At 52.9% G+C, this 19,616-nt stretch overlaps 1 protein-coding gene across 1 annotated transcript in view; it reads left to right on the forward strand.

Annotated features, from left to right (window-relative positions):
• The window catches only part of CACNA1A (calcium voltage-gated channel subunit alpha1 A), a 259,443-nt gene that overhangs the window by 166,420 nt on the left and 73,407 nt on the right, over nt 1–19,616 (forward strand). Inside the window, exons 21-25 of the mRNA XM_015562412.1 lie at nt 8,156–8,625; nt 10,405–10,540; nt 12,034–12,163; nt 16,644–16,703; nt 17,416–17,522. Of these exons, the coding sequence (XP_015417898.1) occupies nt 8,156–8,625; nt 10,405–10,540; nt 12,034–12,163; nt 16,644–16,703; nt 17,416–17,522 (903 nt within the window). The remainder of the gene's footprint in view (nt 1–8,155; nt 8,626–10,404; nt 10,541–12,033; nt 12,164–16,643; nt 16,704–17,415; nt 17,523–19,616) is intronic.

A 19,616-nucleotide genomic window follows, 5' to 3' on the forward strand; every position in this document is an offset into this window, starting at 1 on the left:
TCATTCATTCTTCCTTCAGTGTTTACTAAGTGCCGACTGTAGACCAAGCTGGGGCTGTGGGTTCGGTCGGGTACCTGCAGGGAACGGGCATTTAACATGTACTAACTAACTGGAGAAGGAAGGAAAGTGTCCCAAACCAAAGAACCAGGAGGAGGCCAGTTTGCCGTTTGCCGTTTGGAGGGCGAGGAGAGGCAACAAATTTGAAGGGACAGTGGTGGGTGGGTCAGCAGGGCCTTGAGTCCTCTCGGGGCAATGTAATTGTAGGCGGAATAAAGTATTTAGCACAGGACTGCATAATTAAGGACCAGTGCATCGCTGTTTCTGTTACTATTATTGCTCCCAATATTACTGTAAATATCCTTCGTATTATACCTGCTCCCATTCTTGAAGGAGGCGGAATGACAGGGACAGAATGGCAGCACAGCCTGATGGCAAAAAGGGCCAGGACTCAGGAGCCGGAGGTCACTCCCTGCCCCATCCCTTCCTGGCTGAGTGACCTGCAGTATGTCACCTCCCCTCTCTGGGCCTCTATTTCCCCATCTGCAAGGGGGGATAAGTACAGTACCTACCTCCTAGACATAAGGTTCAAATGAGTTAGTCAGTACATGTAAAATGCTTTAAATACTGCCTGGCTTATAATAAGTGTCCAGTAAATGTTAACTATTATTAGTATGAATATTTTAAGCACTCAGTAGACGTTAACTTTGTTGTTGTTAATCCTTACCCAAGGATATTTTTTCCATTGATTTTTAGAAAGAGTAAAAGAGAGAGAGGGAGGGGGGAAAACAAGGAGGGAGGGAGGAAGGGAAGGAGAAAAGGGGGAGAGAAAGAGAGAGAGAAGCATCAACGTATGAGAGACACACATCGATTGGTTGTCTGCTACACTCACCCAGATGGGGCCGGAGACTGAACCTGCAACCCAGGCTCACAACATTGGCTGGGAATCCAACCTTTGGTGCTCAGGCCGCCACTTCAACCACTGAGCCGCACTGGCCAGGGCTAGATGTTAACTATTTTTATTAGTAGTAGCAAATACTCAATAAGTTTTAGCTATTACTAGTATTTTTAAGAATCACAGACATTAAAAAACAACTTTAGCCCTAGCTGGTTTGGCTCAGTCAGGCCATGGACCGAAGGGTCTTGGGTTCGATTCCGGTCAAGGGCACATAACCTCAGTTTCAGGCTCAATCCCCGGTCCCAGTCCAGGCTCGTGTGGGAGGCAACCAATCCATGTGTCTCTGTTATATAGACGTTCCTCTCTCTCCATCTCTCCCCCGCCTTTCCACTCTCTCTAAAAAAAAATGATTGGAAAAATATCCTCGGGTAATGATTAACAAACAAAAACACTTTAGATCCGTAGTCTTTAGATTGTTCACTCAGACTCTTTGTACAGATGGGGAAGCTGAGGCCTGGAGAGAAAAGGGGGCTTCCCTAAGGGCAACCAGCCAGCAGCAGAAGTATGACAGCCTGGCTCCTTGTATTCCACTGCCGGCCCCATCCCCTCCTCTCTCCCACACACAAATGCCCGGCTGGCCGGCTCACCTCCCAGACCAGGAGGGCTGCTCGCTGCCGTATCAGCAGAGGTGTCCAGCGGCCTGGCCACCAGAGGCGTCACCCGTTCGGCTTGTAAAACGGTTCTAATGCTCGTTGGAAATAAGACGGTATGAAGATCCGGGCACTTTGAGAGAGGTGGAGCCATTCATCTGCTTTAAGAAAAATAAGAATGGCAAAGTTAGAACTTTATTCAAGAATAGAATACAGTGAGATGATGTTTGGGTTCTATATTCCAGCGAAGCCAGTGGCCCTACCTAAGAGGTCTGCCTCCTGCATTTTTCCTCTTGTTTCTTGGGCCTTTTCCCAGATACTGTTCTTCATTCTCCAGATTACTGATCCTATATATGATTGTTTTCTTTCTGTTCCCTCTGCTTCCCCCATCCCATTTCCACTTCACTTCCTCTCCAGTTTCCCCAGTTTTAAATGCCCCCCTCCCCTGAGGATCTCACTGGCTCGCCCCAGTGAAAAGTGTGTGGAAGCACATCCTACTTCACATCATTCAATAGTTTCCGGCCGCAGGTCCCCCACACCAGGCAGCCGAGCCCAGTGGCACCCAGGTGACCAAAGTGAGGATGGAGCTTACCCTGACTCCAGTAAAAACCTGGATCACAGAGCGTCCACCACTACCCCCCGCCCCAGTAGTGAGGAGATTCTGCTAGATCTGACTGAGCACAGGGGACTCTGCCAAGACCTGCGCCCTCACCCACCCCACCCCGAATTAACATCTCAGTTCTTTGCTTCTTAGTTCCACCTGCTCTCATCACTGTGATATCCCACTGCCCAAAAGGAACAAGAAGTGAGATACTGGACTTCTGAGCCTCACAGCTTATCCTGCATGGGGAAGTACCCTGATTCTTACAGCACCCCCGCTGGGCCTTAGCCATTCCCTTCAGCAGCCCCATTCCATGCACCCCAAGTTACCTAGTGCCCCCATTTTCTTCATTGAGTAGCACTGTACCTTAAAATCTCTAGGAGTAGAGCCCAGCTCAGCCCTTTCCCAGCTGGATGACACTGGGCAAATACCTTTGCCTCTCTAGGCCTCAGTTTCCTCATCTCTAAAATGGGCCTGATGCTGATACCTCCTCCAGTGGTGGTTGTTGTGAGGATTAAATACGTTAATACACATGGGTCCTTAGGAGAGTGGGGCACAAGGAAGCAGGGCCATCCTCTGGGTCTGGGGCCTGAGCATGCCCCGGGCACGGCGTCCACAGCCCTCGGCGGAGGGAGGCTGCAGTGATTCGCTGGCAAAGGGACGCGGTGCAGGACAGGCATTATGCAACCAGCTGCCTATTCAGGGCAGATGATGGCAAATCCCCAGGGGGGGCGGGGAAGGGGCCTGACTTCCGAGTTTTCTGCCCCTTTTAGGTTCTCCTTGGAGACATTCAGAAATGAAGGCTCTTGGAGACTGATACTAGGCCGCTGTCAGCTGAGCTTGTTAAAACTCCACGACACACAGAGCCAGCAGAGGCAGCAAGAACAAGACAGCAAGGCCTGCTGGTCCCCTTTCCATCCGAACGGGGCTCGTGGTCCCATGCATGAGGCTGTCCCTCTACCTGCTGTGTTATTTAGACAGCTTCACTGGGTAGTGGCCAAAGCTTCTCTTTGAAAGGATACCTTAGCTCAGCCTGCTTTTTCATAGGGATATCTATTTTAACATATAGATAGATAGATAGATAGATAGATAGATAGATATCAACTATATCTATATCTATGTATATAATCTATATATATAAAAGGCTAATACGATAAGTGCCCATCCAGGTAGTGATGTCACGTAGCAATGCCCAGCTTCCTCTCCCTAGCAACTAGCCTCCTTGCAGTTTCTTCAGCCCAGGAACACAACTTGCTTTATAGCCAGGTGGAAACATTTCACACTGCAACCAATGTCTGTGAAGCATTTTCCCGTGCCTCATCTCGTTTGTTCCTCACAGAAGTCCTGGAGTGGGTCACTGGGCTGGAAAAAGTTTAGCTACATCAGAAAGCAGGTCTAATTAAGCAAGTTTGTTCTATATTTATAAAAGGCTAAGTTGACTCACGCATGTGCAATATATATGAAGCTCTCGCTGGCGCCAATCACATGCATGTGTTTTGATCTGTCATTGTCGATCATGATTTTGGTTGACACTTATATGATAGAGAAAGGGCCAATAGCAGTATTAAAATATTTCTCCTAATTAATTTCCTTCCAATGTGCACGAATTCATGCACTGGGCCACTATATATATAAATGCGGGAATATTCCCAGCCAGGTTTTCATAGACAACTTCTACAAAAGCACCAGCAGTGGGTTGGAATTAGAAACCCATTTGTGGGCTGTGCAAGTTGTTGGAGGAATATTGGTTCTGAATTTCTTTCACTTAACCCACACATTACAGCTGACGCCCACCATCCGGGCGCAGGGTTCTTGTCCCGGGGCTGCTGGCAGTCCTGGGTCCCGCATCCCTTGGCTGTAGATACCTCCCTCCGATCCCTGCCCCGTCTTCACAGGGCCTTCTCTGCGTGCCTTCTCCCCTTCTCTTCTAAGGACACTTGTCATTGGATTTAGGGCCCACCCTAATCCAGGACAATCTCATCTTCGTGATCCTAATTTAATTACATCTGCAAAGACCTTTTTTCCAATTAAGGTCACATTCTCAAGTTACACATGGACATAAGTTGTTATTTTTATTTTATCATTGACAGTATTACAGATGTCTCCCATTTTCTCCCTTCTTTTTCCCCTCCACCCAACTCCCCACCCCACCCCAGGCCTTCACCATCCTATTGTCTGTGTCCATGGGTTATGCATCTATGCATATATGTTCTTTGCTCACTCTCTTCCCCATTCAACCCACTGTAGTCCAGCCTCTAACTCCACCCCAAAATTCACGCCAATCCCATGGGCAAAATACATTCTCCCCATCCCAGTATCCCCAAAAGTCTTAAGCTATTACAGCATCAGCTCCAAAATCCCAGATCTCATCACCTAAGCTGGGAATGAGTGAGGCTCTGAGTATGACCCATTTGGAGCAAAATTCCCCTCCACCTGTGAACCTGGAAACTAGACACAAGTTGTCTGCTTCCAAAATATAAGGTTGAGACAGGCACGGGGTAGACATTCTTAGACCAAAGGGGGGAAATACTCAGGAATAAAGGGTCACTGGTCCCAAGCAAGTTCTAAACCCTCCAGGGCAAATTCCACTGGACGTCAGGGCCCTACAGGGAGGAATCCAGTAGCCCTCAGCTCACTCACATTTGTTCCTCACAGTAACTCTGGTGAGTCTCCCAAGCCCTATTGTGGGTGAGAAACAGGCTGCCTCACCCATGGTTACAGCGCAAACCAGCACCATCTTGACTTTCATCTCCAAGTTATAGGGAAGGTCCTGCTACCACGATTCCCAGTTCAGAGATGAGGGGCCTGAGGCCGAGAGGGGCTAATCAAACTGGAGGGTCATGTAGCTGGTCAGTGGCATCGCTGAGACTCAAACCAGGTCAGTCTGTCTTCTAAGGTGTCGATTCGTGACCTACTCACGCGCCGGAGAAGTGAGAAATTCTCCGGGGCCTGCCTTCTTCCTGTGTGCCCGCAGAAAGACAAATCTAAAAATAAAACACCCTGTCTCTCCTCTGCCCACGGAACACCACCAAGGCCTTTTGCAGGTAAAAATACAAAAACAAAGTGAGGAAGATGGTGCTGGCGCCTTAGCCAGTGGGAGGCCCCCCAGGGAAGCCAGCTTCTTTTATTGTTAAGTGTTGGGTAGATTCGGGCTTCTGGCTGGGGCCTGGGGAGCCAGGCCTGTGCTGTCGGGGGGAACTTCGGTTTCTGCATCTGGTTTTAATGAACAGGGCAACCTGAATGCTGTCTTTTGCCCGCTCTGGTCTCTTGAGTGAGTGTATGTGATGGCGACAGCCCGACAGAACCATTTTCTAGTATGACAGCTTCCCCAGGCCTCTGTTTTCTCATCTGTATAATGGGAGCAGTCATGATTTCAGCCTGACAAGATTGTTCAAGAAGTGAACGAGTTCGGGTAGAACAGGTTGGCCCACACTCTAGGCCAGTGATGGCGAACCTATGAACTCATTTGTTTGGCTGATTTTTCTTTGTTAAATGGCACTTAAATATATAAAATAAATATCAAAAATATAAGTCTTTGTTTTACCATGGTTGCAAATATCAAAAAATTTCTATACGTGACAGGGCGCCAGAGTTAAGTTAGGGTTTTTCAAAATGATGGCACGCCGATCTCAAAAGGTTCACCATCGCTGTTCTATCCACTGAGCCAAACCGGTTAGGGCGAGAAGGATGATTTTTAAAAAGGGAACATCCCGAGAGGAATCTCATCTTGAGACCGACTGAACCGAGCCCCCCACCCCCCCCCCCCCCCGCTGTGGGCTAGGCTCAGGGAGACCTCAGACTGCTTTGTGAGAGAGGTACAGTGTCCGGCGGGGGCAGGAGTATGGACGGGGGAGCCATGTTGTCTGAGCTCTAAGCTGCTCCGCCACCAACTGGCTGTTGTGTGGCCTTGGGCAAGGCCCTCCTGTCCCTGGACCTCGGTTTCCTCGTCTGCAAGATAGAAATAACAGCACTGCCCACTCCCCACGGCTATTCCAGGGATCCGATGAGCTGATGATGTGTGAAATCTGGCACACAGCAAGGACTCAGGAAGTGCAAGCTGTTATGAAATGTGGAAGGCACAGGTTGCAGAATCAAGGGTTGCCTTTAGGAAGAGCCAGAGAAGTCAGTGTGGCTCAGTTGGTTGGAGCATCGAACCATAGACCAGAGGGTGGCAGGTTTGATTCATGGTCAGGGCACATGCCTGGGTTGCAGATTTGATCCCCATTCGGGACGTGTGTGAGAGCAACTGATCCACGTTTCTCTCTCGTCAATGTTTCTCTCTGGAATCAATAAAAATCTATATATATAAAAGCCTAAGCAACCATTAGCACGGAACGATTCGTCAGCCAGTTGCTATGAGAAGGGATGGGGGGAACCACTCGGTGACGGGGCGCTGACGCGGCATCAGCATCGGCATTCATTCCAACCTGGCGACTGTCGCCTCCTCCCCCGACCCCACTGGGGCCTTTGGGAGGCAGCAGACGTGGCCCCTTTCCCAGGGGGGCCAAGGGCCAGCTCCCTCCTCGGGGACCAGCAGCCAACCTCCTGCACCCTGTCCCTCCCACCCGCCGGCCAACCTCCCGCACCCTGTCCCTCGTGCCCTCCCATTCCTCCCCCTTGCTGGCAGGCCCCGATCAGCCTGGCCCCAATCAGCCCTCATCGCTGGGCAGGCCTAGGGACCCCCCCACCCACCCAGTGCACGAATTCGTGCACTGTGCCTCTCCTCTAGTTTAAAATAAAATCAAAAGAGCCAGAGAGAGAAGTCTTGGACTGCAGAGGCCTCTGGAGAGAGGAGTCACTGAGATTATAAGCGACAGAGGTCCTTTGTTTCCGGGGAAACCGACTTGGCCAGGGCCAGGGCCCAGGAACTGGGGGACGATGAGGCCCCTTATCTGAGGATCGAGGGTTCCAAGGAGGTGTGTGAAGGCAAGCGGATCACACTCAGGAGCCAAGCCTCGGGGAGGTGGCTGGGAACCAGGTCCACCTGGATCCATGGGCAGGGCAGGGACCAGCGACGATAGACACACAGTGAGAGGGTCTGGGCCCGGGAGGCGCCAGATGGGCCCCTGGCCTGAGCCGCCCTCACCGGGGCCTTTGCCAAGGTGGGGGCGAGTGTGCCGATGGTAGGACACAGGGACTGCAGGGAGGTTTGGACCTGGAGGACTTCTGGGCCTCAGTGTCCTCATTTGAGAAATGGGGACACCCATTCATCATTCGACAGGAAGTCACCAAACATTTGCCTGGCGCTCGTCTCATTCCCCCACCCCCACCCCCACCTCCCGCTACACCAGCCTCCTGACACTCACCGAGCGCGTCCCCTCTGCACTGGCTGCCCCCGCTGCCTGGATGCCTGGCCCACCACCCATGTATCCATGTGAGAAGTCGTCCCATTCATTTCCCAGCTCTGTTGCCTTGGGCAAGAAACTTAACCTCTCTGATCTTCCATTCTCTCGTCTGTGAAATAGTGCTAGTAATTGTCCCTCTGAGGGCTGAGCATGCGGGTTATTACAAGTCTGTTACTGAAGTGTCTGCTGTTACTATTTCTGTTGTTGTTTTGTCATATGTTTGTGTGCGCATACTGCCTGCTCCTCCCAAGTGGAGTATTGGGAGGGGACATACATACCACAGGCATTTAAGGCCGTGACTCAACCCCACCCCGACAGAGATGGTGTCCCCAGTCCTCCTGGGCGCTCATGGGGCACGAAGGCTGGTCTGGAAGTTTCGGGTTGGGTGGTACAAGCTCCGGCAGAAAGTTCTTTTTCCCTCTGACTTCGCATCCCCAGGAAACAGCCGTTCTGGCGGGGGATGCAGCGCGTGGGAAGGTGGGCAGTTAGTTACACTCACACGGGGACCAAGAACCTCCGTGCCAGGCGCTGGGGAGCTTGGGCAGCGCCTCTCGCTGTCCGAGTCGTACCCTTGAATGATGGCATCTCAGGCAGCATCCAGAAAGGTCCTCTCTGTTATTCTAACTCAGTTCTGGGTTCTTTCTCGTTGGCCTGCCTCTCACAGAGACACCCAGGGCTCCGGGGTCCCCGTGTCGGGCCCCAACCTGTCGACCACCCGGCCGATCCAGCAGGACCTGGGCCGCCAAGACCCGCCGCTGGCCGAGGATCAATGGAATCCATTGATTTTTATTTTTATTTTTTTGACCAGGGTGCCAAGTACATTGGGGAAAGGAAACTTCGGCCACGCCGGCCTGCCCCAGAGCCCAGCCAAGATGGGGAATAGCACCAACCCCGGCCCCACCATGGCCCCGTCGGCCATGGCCGCCAATCCTCAGAACGCCGCCAGCCGCCAGATGCCCAACAACCCGGGAAACCCGTCCAACCCCGGCCCCCCCAAAACCCCCGAGAACAGCCTTATTGTCACCAACCCCAGCAGCACCCAGACCAACTCAGCTAAGACTGCCAGGAAACCCGACCACACCGCGGTGGACATCCCCCCGGCCTGCCCGCCCCTCAACCACACCGTCGTCCAAGGTGAGACGCCACCCTCCACTGTCACTGGTGGCGACCAGTGTCCCTGGGCCCAGTCCCTAGAGGCTCAGCTGTGTGACCCTAGACAAGGATCCCACCTCCCTGGCCTCAGTTTCTTCCTCTGGAAAATGGGTATCTATGTAGTTTCTGCCCCGCAGGGCTGCTGGGAGCATTAAATGAGATAATATGCACAGAGTGGCTGGCCCGCAGATGCTCAGTAGGGTTCATGATATTTCCTGCATCCCGAATCCCCACAAGAGAGCCAGGAACCCACCGTATTTGAGGAGCAATGGATTCTTCTGCTGGAAATTTGGAAAAGTCGCGCGATTCTCTAAGCCAGCGCTTTCCAAAAGAAAGGTGACACAGACCACATATGTAATTGTATTTTTTTTAATATGTCTTTATTGATTTCCACAAGGAAGAGGGATGAAGAGAGAGAAATACAAACATCAATGATGAGAAAGAATCATTGATCGACTGCCTCCTGCTTGCCCCTTATTGTGGATCGAGCCTGTAACCCCTGCATGTGCCCTTGACCGGGAATCGAACCGCGATCTCCTGGTTCCTGGGTCAATGCTCAACCACGGAGCCATGCGGGCCGGGCCGGGCCGGGCAAAGGTCTGAATCTCTGGGCAGCGGCTTCGTCGTCTGTCAGAGGGGAGCCCGTCGCCGGAATTGGAGAATGAGGAGAAGAGATGGCATGTGGCAGGAAGGAAATGAATGAAAAATATAGAGGAAATACAAGTAGGCAAAATAAACTAAGTTATATTTAACCCAAAATGTTTATTATGTCCAAAATGTTACCATTTCAACATAAAATCAATATTTTAAAAATTATTAACAAGCTACTTGACATTCTCTTTCTCACATTCAGACTTCGACACCTGTGTGTCTTGTGCTCACAGCACTTCACCGTTGGGACCAGTACGTTTCCATGTTGGACAGTGCAGGTCTAGGCTCTGGAGGGACTGGTAGTTCTTACCCCTCGCTCCATCCCCCATTTAAGATTGGGACTTTAAAAGCACTAGGAATTTGGAGATGACCCAGTGAGCTTATTACTTTCCAAGATGATAATAGTAGCCCAACTCTTCTAGTGTCAGTTCTGTGCAAGAGAGTCCCTGAGTTTGTCCTGTAAATGCTCAGCACAGTCCTACACGGTGGGTCTTGTCATTGTGTCCATTTTACAGATGGAAAAACTGAGGCTCAGAGAGGCTCAGCCTGCCCATGGACATAGAGTGAGGTGAAACCACAGAATCAATGTTGGGAGGGTGGTAGCACCTGGCCCTGGTCAAGACGGGTGTGTTAATGGGGAGAAACCCTGTATTTTGATGGTGGGTGAGCTCAGTATCCTCACCTGTAAAGTCGGGATATTTGGACCTACCCTGCCTGCCTTCAAGTGACAGTATGAAGGTCATCATGAGATGGGGACAGGTCTGTGTTAATATCCTGTGAGGGTCCCAGCAGACTCAAGGCTGTAGAGTAGTTGAGAGCGACGCTCTGGGGCCAGGCTGCCCAGGTTCAAATCCCAGCTCTGCCAAGTCCCAGCTGTGTGACCTTAGGCAAGTCACTTCACCTCTCTGTGCCTCAAGTTTTCTCCTCTGTGAAATGGGGATCATAAAGCACCAACCTCATAGGGTTATGTGAGGACCAAACGACATAATATGGTGCCTGGCACATGGTATCCGTGTCAGCAGCTTACTGCCTGCTCTGGGGAGTGAACAGGAGCCCAGAGGCTTGTGGGAAATTGTGGCAGGAGCCCTGTGTTGGATCTTGTCCCAACAGTGAACAAAAACGCCAATCCAGACCCACTGCCAAAAAAGGAGGAAGAGAAGAAGGAGGAGGAGGAAGACCCCGGGGAAGACGGCCCCAAGCCCATGCCCCCCTACAGCTCCATGTTTATCCTCTCCACGACCAACCCGTGAGTACGACCTGCAGCTGGGACCGCGCACGTCGGGCCCGAGAGCAGACCAGACGGGGTGATGGGGGAGAGGGACCTCCAAGACCGAACGGGACCATGGAGCACATTTTTCAGTGACACCCTTTTCTTGAGTCACATAAGACAGAAGTTTGTCATAAAGCACCGCTTTCACTGGGAAAGACCCACTCCTGCCATCGGCGGGAAATCATGGTCGTGAGCATCCGCGTCTGCTCTGTCTGTAAAGAGGGTGCCTCTCAGACACGGCCCCGTGCCTCACACTCCTGACCCCGGCTCCTCGCGGGTTGACATTGTGGGCGGGTGTTCTCTGCCCCAGCTCCCTGGCCCTCGACTCGGGCATCCTCATGGAGGATGGGTTACCCAGGAGAGAAGTCCGTCGCACGCCTGTCATGGGGTTCAGCATCATGTTAGGATTACGTGCTTCCAAAGGGTATTTCTTGAAACTCTGGTCCCTCAACATGCTCTGGACAAAGCAAACTCGTGTCCCATAAGCTGGGGTGGGGCTGGGGGGAGACCGCTTTCTGTGACCTGCCTCTTTGGGTGGGATTCACCCTGTCCGTTCACTTTCTCATTTAGCTGGCATCACCTGTTTTACTGGAGAAATACTTACGTGACCCTTACTTTGTGCCTGGCGTGGTTCTGAGTGCTTTACAATTTTATTTTATTTTTAATTCTCCTAATAACCCTGTGGGATTGGTCCTGCCCTTAGTCCTATTGGACAGATGAAGAAACTGAGGCCGGGAGAAGGGAAGTCACCTGCCCAGAGTCAGACAGGAAGCAGCTGGGCGAGCCCAGGCAAGGCTGACTCCGGCACCCTGTTCTCAACCCCTCATTCCCGCTGCCGTGCATACAGCCCGTGTTTATTATTTTTAGCTCCACTTAAAAAGTTTAGTTCTTAAGTATTATTCCATTAGCATATTAAAGGCTCTAATGAGGCTTGGGATTCATAATTTAAGTAACTTTTTGGAGCCCCTACCACTAACTCTTTGATTCCCACCTTCTTGTGAGTTAGGCCCAATTGTACGGCCACGTCACCAATGAGAGCACAGAGGGCCGGAGTAACTTGCTATGGTCACTCAACTCTTTTTTTTCTTTTTTTAAGAAATCTACTTAACCCAGAGTTCCCCGGTTTTATTTAACCACAGGACATTTTCTGCGTGAAAAACCTTTTCATCTCCTACAAAATCAAGGACAATGTAGCCTGGGATTCAGTTGTTCCAAGAGGGTTGTTTGGAAGTAATAAAAACCTACATACAGGGCACGTGAAGATCCTCCCTAGCTGAGGGCCCCCTGCCTTCTTGGGGCATTAGGATCCTTGTACACCCCCAGATGTAGGAGCTGGATAGTTTGTTGGCTATGGGACTTGGGGACTGAGGGATCTCGGGGAGCGTTTGGTGGCAGAAGGAGGTGACAGAAGGGAAGGGCTGCAAGCCCACGGTCTGAGTGGACCTCTCCACGCCCCTCTGCCCCCACAGCCTTCGCCGCCTGTGCCATTACATCCTGAACCTGCGCTACTTTGAGATGTGCATCCTCATGGTCATCGCCATGAGCAGCATCGCCCTGGCGGCCGAGGACCCCGTGCAGCCCAACGCGCCGCGGAACAACGTGAGTCCTACCCCGCACCCCCTTCCCAGCCCGGCTCCTCGGTCTCGGGCCACTTTCTCCTGCATCCAAAGGCTCACAGCCAGGGTGGACGGCGTGCTGGTTGGGAGGGGAAGCTCCGGTTCTTTGGGGCTGCTCTGGGGAGCAGGGTCCTGGAGGAGGCAGTGGCTCTGTGCACCCGGTGAAGAAGCGATGGCCCAGGGTGGCTAGGGCTGCAAATGGCTAGAGTTCCCGGGGGAGGGCGGGGGGTGGGAGGGGGCGCCGGGAGGCTGAGAGAATGTGGAGTTGTGCTTTCTCTGTGTGGAATGTGGGGGGTGGGGGGGGTACTCAGGCAGGGGGTGCTCCAGAAGCAATCCCCTAGGCAGCCAGGTCTCACCAAGCAGACTTCCATTTGACATGAAGTTTTGAAAGAGGATATTTTCACTCAGAAACACAGCCTAAACTTTTAGCCTGGTGTGTGTGTGTGTGTGTGTGTGTGTCCGAGAATATTTTTCCACTGATTTTTAGGGAGAGTGAAAGAGAAAGACAGAGAGAAACATCGATGTGAGAGAAACACATTGATCGGTTGCCTCCTGCACGAGCCCTGACCAGGGCCCGGGCCAGAGAGGAGCCTGCAACCAAGTACATGCCCTTGACCAGACTCAAACCCGGGACTCTTTAGTCTCCAGGCCAGCACTCTATCCACTGAGCTCTATCCTCAGGCTAGGGCAACTTTTAGCCTTTTTGGAGAACTAAAAAGCTCTCTCTGGCCAGTCCTGAGTCTGCGAACAGCCCCTGTTAATTGAGCACTTGCTGTGTTCCAGGCATCACCCGGGGCGTTGGACATACCAGCCCGCCCGGTATCCTCATTGGATAGGTAGCTGGGGAAACGAACACTCAGTGAGGTTAGGTGACTGGTCCGGGGTCACAGAGCAGAATTCCAACGTGACCTCCCCTGGAGGCCAACCTGCTGTGTGTGTTCAGCTGCCTCCCCTCACTGAGCCCCTGCTCTGCGTCTGGCCCCCGGCCGCCTGCCAATGGGGAGCGAGTGTGTGCCGGTGGTTGAGAGGGGAAACAGAGGTAGGCAGGCAAGGGTGTGGCCAAGGCTGGGCTGGCAGCGCTGCCTCCTCCCCAGCTCCTGTCCCACGGCTCCCCCTGCCCAGCACAGAGGTACATTTCCCACTGGGAGTGAGGCCCTCATCCTCGCTAAGTAGGTTAGGAGCCTGGCGAGGCCGGAAGGCCCCATAAATCAAGGCCTCCTGTTGGCAGCTCACCTTGCACTTTCCCTTCTTTTGCAGGCGGGGCAGGCCTCCTGGGGACCCTACTGCAGGGCCGGGGTTGGGGAGCAAAATGGGAGGAAATAATTAGAACACGGCTCCCGGAGGAAACCAGCTCCAGCAGCAGGGCTGAAGCCACACTTGGTTATCTGCCCAGCTCCCCCGGGGCCTCAGGGGCCCAGGCCACAGGAGGGGCCTCCAGAGGGCTCAGCAAAGGCCCTGCCTACTCCAGGAGACCAGAGAAAGGGAAGGGGCCTGGAGAGGGCCGCAGCTCCCAGCACTGTGGGAACCCAGGCAGGGCTCCAACCAGCCCCCAAGGGGTTGCAAAGGGTCTGTTCCCCACTCCATCTCACAGTTGAAACTTCTCCCCTCAAAGCCCTCCTCCCCTCGTCAAGAACACGGTGCCGTCTGATGCCCAGGGACCCCTCCCAGGGTTCTTCCTATTAGCCCAACCAGAACAGGCCTCAGAAAAGTGTGTAGAACATGTGGGATCCATTTAGCAAGGACTTTAAAGTGCACCACACCCATGTAACCACCACCCGGGACAGGAAGTAGAACAGAACCGCCCCTAACCTCTGGTGCCAACTCGATCACCAACTCCATCACCCCTCTTCTTCCCTCTGGAGGGGCATTCAAATCAGGGACACCATGCGGAGACATGTTTGATTCTCATGACTTGGGGCGCATTGGGGGTGCTACTGACATCTAGAGGTGGAGGCCTGGGGCGCTGCTCATTGCCCTACAGTGCCCAGGGCAGCTCCCTAGGACCTAGGCCAGTGATGGCGAACCTTTTGAGCTCGGCGTGTCAGCATTTTGAAAAACCCTAACTTAACTCTGGTGCCGTGTCACATATAGAAATTTTTTGATATTTGCAACCACAGTAAAACAAAGACTTATATTTTTGATATTTATTTTATATATTTAAATGCCATTTTAACAAAGAAAAATCAACCCAAAAAATGAGTTCGCGTGTCACCGCAGACACACATGTCACAGGTTCGCCATCACTGGCCTAGGCGAATGCTCCCAGCCCAGACGTTGGCCGTGTCGACCCTGGAAAGCCCTGCCCTGGAGGTCACCATGGCCCCGCCTCTGGAAGGCGCGTTTCTTAGCCTCTCTGATTTTCCCACCCGCACATGTGTCCTTAGACGCTAGAATTCCTTTTTGCCCGTTTCTGACGCTAAACAGGCGGAGTCATGCTATGCCTTGGTCCTGTCACCCAGCGCGGCGTCTGCTGTGAGATGGTAGCGGCAGCCATGCTGTTTCATGGCTGTCTAATATTCCACCGTGTGGAGTGACTCGCTTGTTCATCTTCCTGTGGATGAGCGTTTGGAGTGTCTCCACTTCAGAATCCCCACACTCCCCACACCTGGGCATGTCCTTCCCCGGGGTGTAAGGCCGGTGTTTGGATCATAGAATTTGCACTGGTTGGGCTCACCAGATGTGACCAGATGTCTACTGGATGACGATATGATGGTTGTACTGGCAGCGTAGGGGGTCCTCCTGCTCCCTGGTCTTGTCAACACTTGATGCTGGAGGCTCTCTCATTTGGCCGACCTGTTGGGTGTGGAATGGAATCCCACGGGGACTTCGCTTTACATTACTCCTGTGATAAATGAAACTGAGAACCTTTTTGGATAAGATTGAGCCATAGAAAGTTGTCATTTATGTAGGTCAAAAGGATCTAAATATTAGATATAGTTGAATCTGACTTACTGGACTGTTGATTTCTTCTTATCCAACTTCCTCAGCTCTCCAGAATCGATTCACCTGACCATCTGGCCTGCTCTTCCCCCAGTCCTTTCCTGCTTTCCTCCCTTCCTTCCATTCATTGTTTCACTTAGTTGCCATTTAATGAGCAACTATTATGTGCCAGGCACAGATCAAGGCTTGACAGTACAAGATGGTCTCTGCCTTGCCAGAGCTCACAGAGCGTCAGGCCTGTGGCCATGCTGTGCCCTCTGCTTGTCGAGACTGAAATGCTCTCCCTCCACCATCCCCTCTGCCTTCCCAGTTCCTTCCAGCCCTTTCTGCCTGCCGCCCACTCCAGGAAGTCAGTGCCTGGCCACGCTGGTCCCTGATGGCCCCTCAAAAGCCACACATAATGAGAATGGGAACTGTGACCACACAGATCACAGAGGCCAGCTCCCGCAGGACCCAGTGCAGCTGCAGCCATTCACGCCTTCATTCAGCAAACACTTCTTGAGGACCAACTGTGTGCCTGGCCCTGTATTGGGAGTTGGAAATGCCACGGGGACAAACATTCCTGTCCTCAAGGGGCTAACATTGTTGTGGGGAACATGGACAGTGAGATTATCAATAACTGAAACAAGGGGTTTGTCAAGTAGTGATGTGTGTGTGTGTGTGTGTGTGTGTGTGTGTTTAGTGTGGGGTGGGGGGTGGAGGAGAGACTAGGTAAGGACCATCACAAGTACCAGGAAGGGGCATTTTAAACAGACGGTCAGAAAGGGCACCGAGAAAGTGATACATGAACCAAGCCACAACAGAGAAGAGAGAGGGATCAGGTGGGACATGGGGGAGAGCGTTTCAGACAGAGGGAACAGCCTGTGCAAAGGCCCTGAGGTGAGGACATCCAAGGTGGCAGGACCCATGCAAGTGAGGGGGAGAGTGAGAGAAGGTGAGGGAAGGGGGGTGACTAGGCAGATCGTGCAGGGGTTTGGGGACTATGGGGTGGACTTCAGTTCCTACCTGGAGTGAGGTCGGAGCCACGGAGGATTCTGAGCGGAGAAGGTCCTGACCTGACTCCGGTGCTCGCCGTCGCCCTCTGGTGGCGGTCCTCTGTAATTATCAGCCCTTCAACAAGAATCGGACAAGTTCCCCCTGCGCTTAACTGTGCCTACACGGTCACAGTCCTCACAACAGCGTCACATCAGAGACGTGCTGACATGTGGCCTGAAGGGGACCCAGGCTACAGGACATTGTTCGTCCAGGCAGACCCCACCTGGCCTGGGCAGATTAAAAAGGTGCCCTTCCCATTGGCCAGCAAACCAGCCTAACAGAGGGATTTTGTTAGGACTTTGCTGCCATCTGCTGGACCGTTTCTTCCACAACATACGAATCTACACTGTGAGGCGAGGTGGGAGGGGCCCCTGTGCTGTGCACGCCCTGCCCAGCTGCACGGGGCACCTGGGTTGCTCCTCTGGGTGGAGACTTTTCTCCTTGGGGACAAGCCATGACCCACTGCCCCCTGCTTTCATCCCCTGCAGGTGCTGCGATATTTTGACTACGTTTTCACAGGCGTCTTTACCTTTGAGATGGTGATCAAGGTGAGTGCCAGGGGATTCTGCTCCCTCGAGAATAGCCCCCTGGCACAGGCGGGGGTCAGAAACGCCTGTGTGTTTGAGGAGCAGCAAGGCCGGTGTGATTGGAAAGACTGAACGAGTGGAGGAGAGAAAACCAGGGCAGGGCGGTGACAGGGGCAGGTCATGCCGGGGTTTGGGGGCCACAGGGGGGCCTTTGGCGTTTACCCCAAGTGAGTGGGAGCCCTAGAGGGTTCAGAGCAGAGGGTCGTGACTGGACTGGGGGTGCTCACAGGCGCCCTCTGCTGTCTGTGGGAAGGACAGGCTTGGAGGGAACGTAAAGGGTGGATGGGAGCCATAGAGGGTTCAGAGCAGAGGAGGGAGGGTGGGTGGGAGCCAAGAGAACTAGGAACAGATGATGGTGCCGGCCCAGACAGTGATGATGGGGGCCAGGTAAGGGTGGAAGCAGATAAGGTGACAGGACATGGGCAGATTTTTGGGATCCAATGTGGGGTGGAAAACAAAGAGGAGTCCACGGGGACCCCGAGGTTTGGGCCTAAGGATCAGCAAGTGAACGCTACCTTTCATGAGGGGCCAGCTCCCATGGGTGGGGGCTTCTCACTCCTCCCCGAGGTCCTCTGGCCTCTGCCCCATCCGTCCAGGAGGAAGTGATCCCACTGGCAGCCACGCCCCTGGAAGGGGGTGAGCGGCCTGAGCCCTGTCTCTTCTGCCCCCGTAGATGATTGACCTGGGGCTCGTCCTGCACCAGGGTGCCTACTTCCGCGACCTCTGGAACATTCTTGACTTCATAGTGGTCAGTGGGGCCCTGGTGGCCTTTGCCTTCACGTAAGTCTCTTCTCGGGGCCTCCACCTGCCTCTTGGGTCCCCTCCCCCGGCCTGGGGCCACCCGTTAGGTCAGAGGACGTGGTCTCATGGTGTAGAGATGGGGATCGCGGGCTCTGGGTCGTGGGAGGCATCGCATGCCACTGGGAAGAGCTGCGGTTGGCTTTTGCATGACGCCCACCGTGGAGGAAGAAGAAGGGACCCCCCTGCACACCTTCTGCCTCCTCAGTCACGGCCCCTCGCTCTGCTGCTTTCCGTAGACTAGCCCTGCCAGGACATCTCATCTTCCTTCTGCTCCATGTCTCTGTGGGGAGCCCCTAAACAACAACCAGGAAACAGATGTGCATGAGCGTTCGGACCCCACCCCGTTCCCTATGTGGGAACGCCCCCATAGCTGTAGACTTGGTGACTCCCCTGTGTGTCTTTCGCTTCTCCTGGTGACCCTGGGGTGCGTGGCCTAGTTAAAGGGCCATGCTTCATCGGGCAGCTCCAAGACAGCACCCCGGGCTGAGCCGCCACCAGCTCCCAGGCCAGTGATGGCGAACCTTTTGAGCTCGGCGTGTCGGCATTTTGAAAAACCCTAACTTAACTCTGGTGCCGTGTCACATATAGACATTTTTTGATATTTGCAACCATAGTAAAACAAAGACTTATATTTTTGATATTTATTTTATATATTTAATTGCCATTTAACAAAGAAAAATCAACCCAAAAAATGAGTTTGCATGTCACCTCAGACATGCGTGTCATAGGTTCGCCATCACCGTCCTAGGTCCCTGGCGGCAGTCTTAGCAGCACATTCCTCAGGGTGTAGGCGATGGGTCGGGGTGAAAAGGCCTGACCAGCCCCTCATCCAGAAGCAAGTCTTCTTGGGATCCCTGCCTGTGCCCCTCACAGCGGATCGTGCCCAGCAGGCGAGGCTGGGGGACCTGCCTCCCCCACAGGGACCAATCGGGGGCTGCCTCTGTGCCCCACCTTCTGGCTCCCTGCCCAGCAGATCTGCAGGGGGCTCTCGAATGGCGCCCTGAACAGACTGCGGGCGTGGTTTGTCGTGAGGGCGCATGGCCGATCTAAGGACCGCAGTGCCCGTTCCCAGGTCTCCCCGGGGAATGAGGACGGTCACGCGGTGTCGGGGGCCCCTGAGCTGCGGTGGGTGTACCGTGAGGGCCAGGAGGCGGATTACGCTTCTGACTCGGGCCAGGCCTCCCATCCCCTTTTTTCTTTTTTTTCTACTTTCTCCTCATCTTCCTATCTCTGCTCTTCATTTCCACCCTTGTTCCTTTCTTTCCTCTTTCTTTCTCTCCCTCCTCACCTCCCTCCTTCTCTCTGTTCCTCTTTTTTAAGTAATTCTTTGAGTATTAGAGCAGTGAAGATTATTTTAAAAATCAAGAAGTTTGGCCACACTATTAAGATGTTCTGTAGGTAATGATAATAACGGTGGTGGTGATGATGATGACGATGAGAAGGTAAAATGCACGGCAAATGGGGGAATTAGCCCAAATAAGACACGTCGATGGCCTTAATATACAAAAAGCAATTGCAAATCAATAAGAAACACTGGCCCTTGATAGATAAATGGGCAAAAGATTCAAACGGAAATTAATACAAATCAGATATAATTTGTTTCCCATCAAAGGGGGGATTTTTAAAGATAATACACAGGCTATGTGAGAGTGTGATGAAATACACCCTCCCTCCCTCCATCAGCTCCTTTGAGGGTCAGGCAGGCACCTTGGTGGGCCCTGAAAACGTTTAAATTCTGAAGAGCCAAACATTTGACTGCCCTCAACCTGGAGTGAATCCTTCTCAAATCCCCTTCCCTCCCTTGCTCCTGTTTCTCTCTTTCTTCTTCTTTCTCCTCCCCCTTTTTCTCCCTCTGGCTCCCTCTCTTGCTTCCTCTCTCCTCTCTGTTTCTCTCTCTCTCTCTCTCTCTCTGTCTCTCTCTCTCTCTCTCTAATACAGTTCCTCATTCCATTCTTCCTCCAGTCCTTCCATTTGCTATCTTTTTTCTCTGTTTATTACTCTCTCAATCTCTCTCCCCCGCTCCTCCGTCCATCCCTCCTCCCTCTCCTTCTCCCCCCACCCCATCTCCCTTCC

This window comes from Myotis davidii, unplaced genomic scaffold (genome assembly GCF_000327345.1).
Source record: "Myotis davidii unplaced genomic scaffold, ASM32734v1 scaffold1238, whole genome shotgun sequence".
NCBI lineage: Eukaryota > Metazoa > Chordata > Mammalia > Chiroptera > Vespertilionidae > Myotis > Myotis davidii.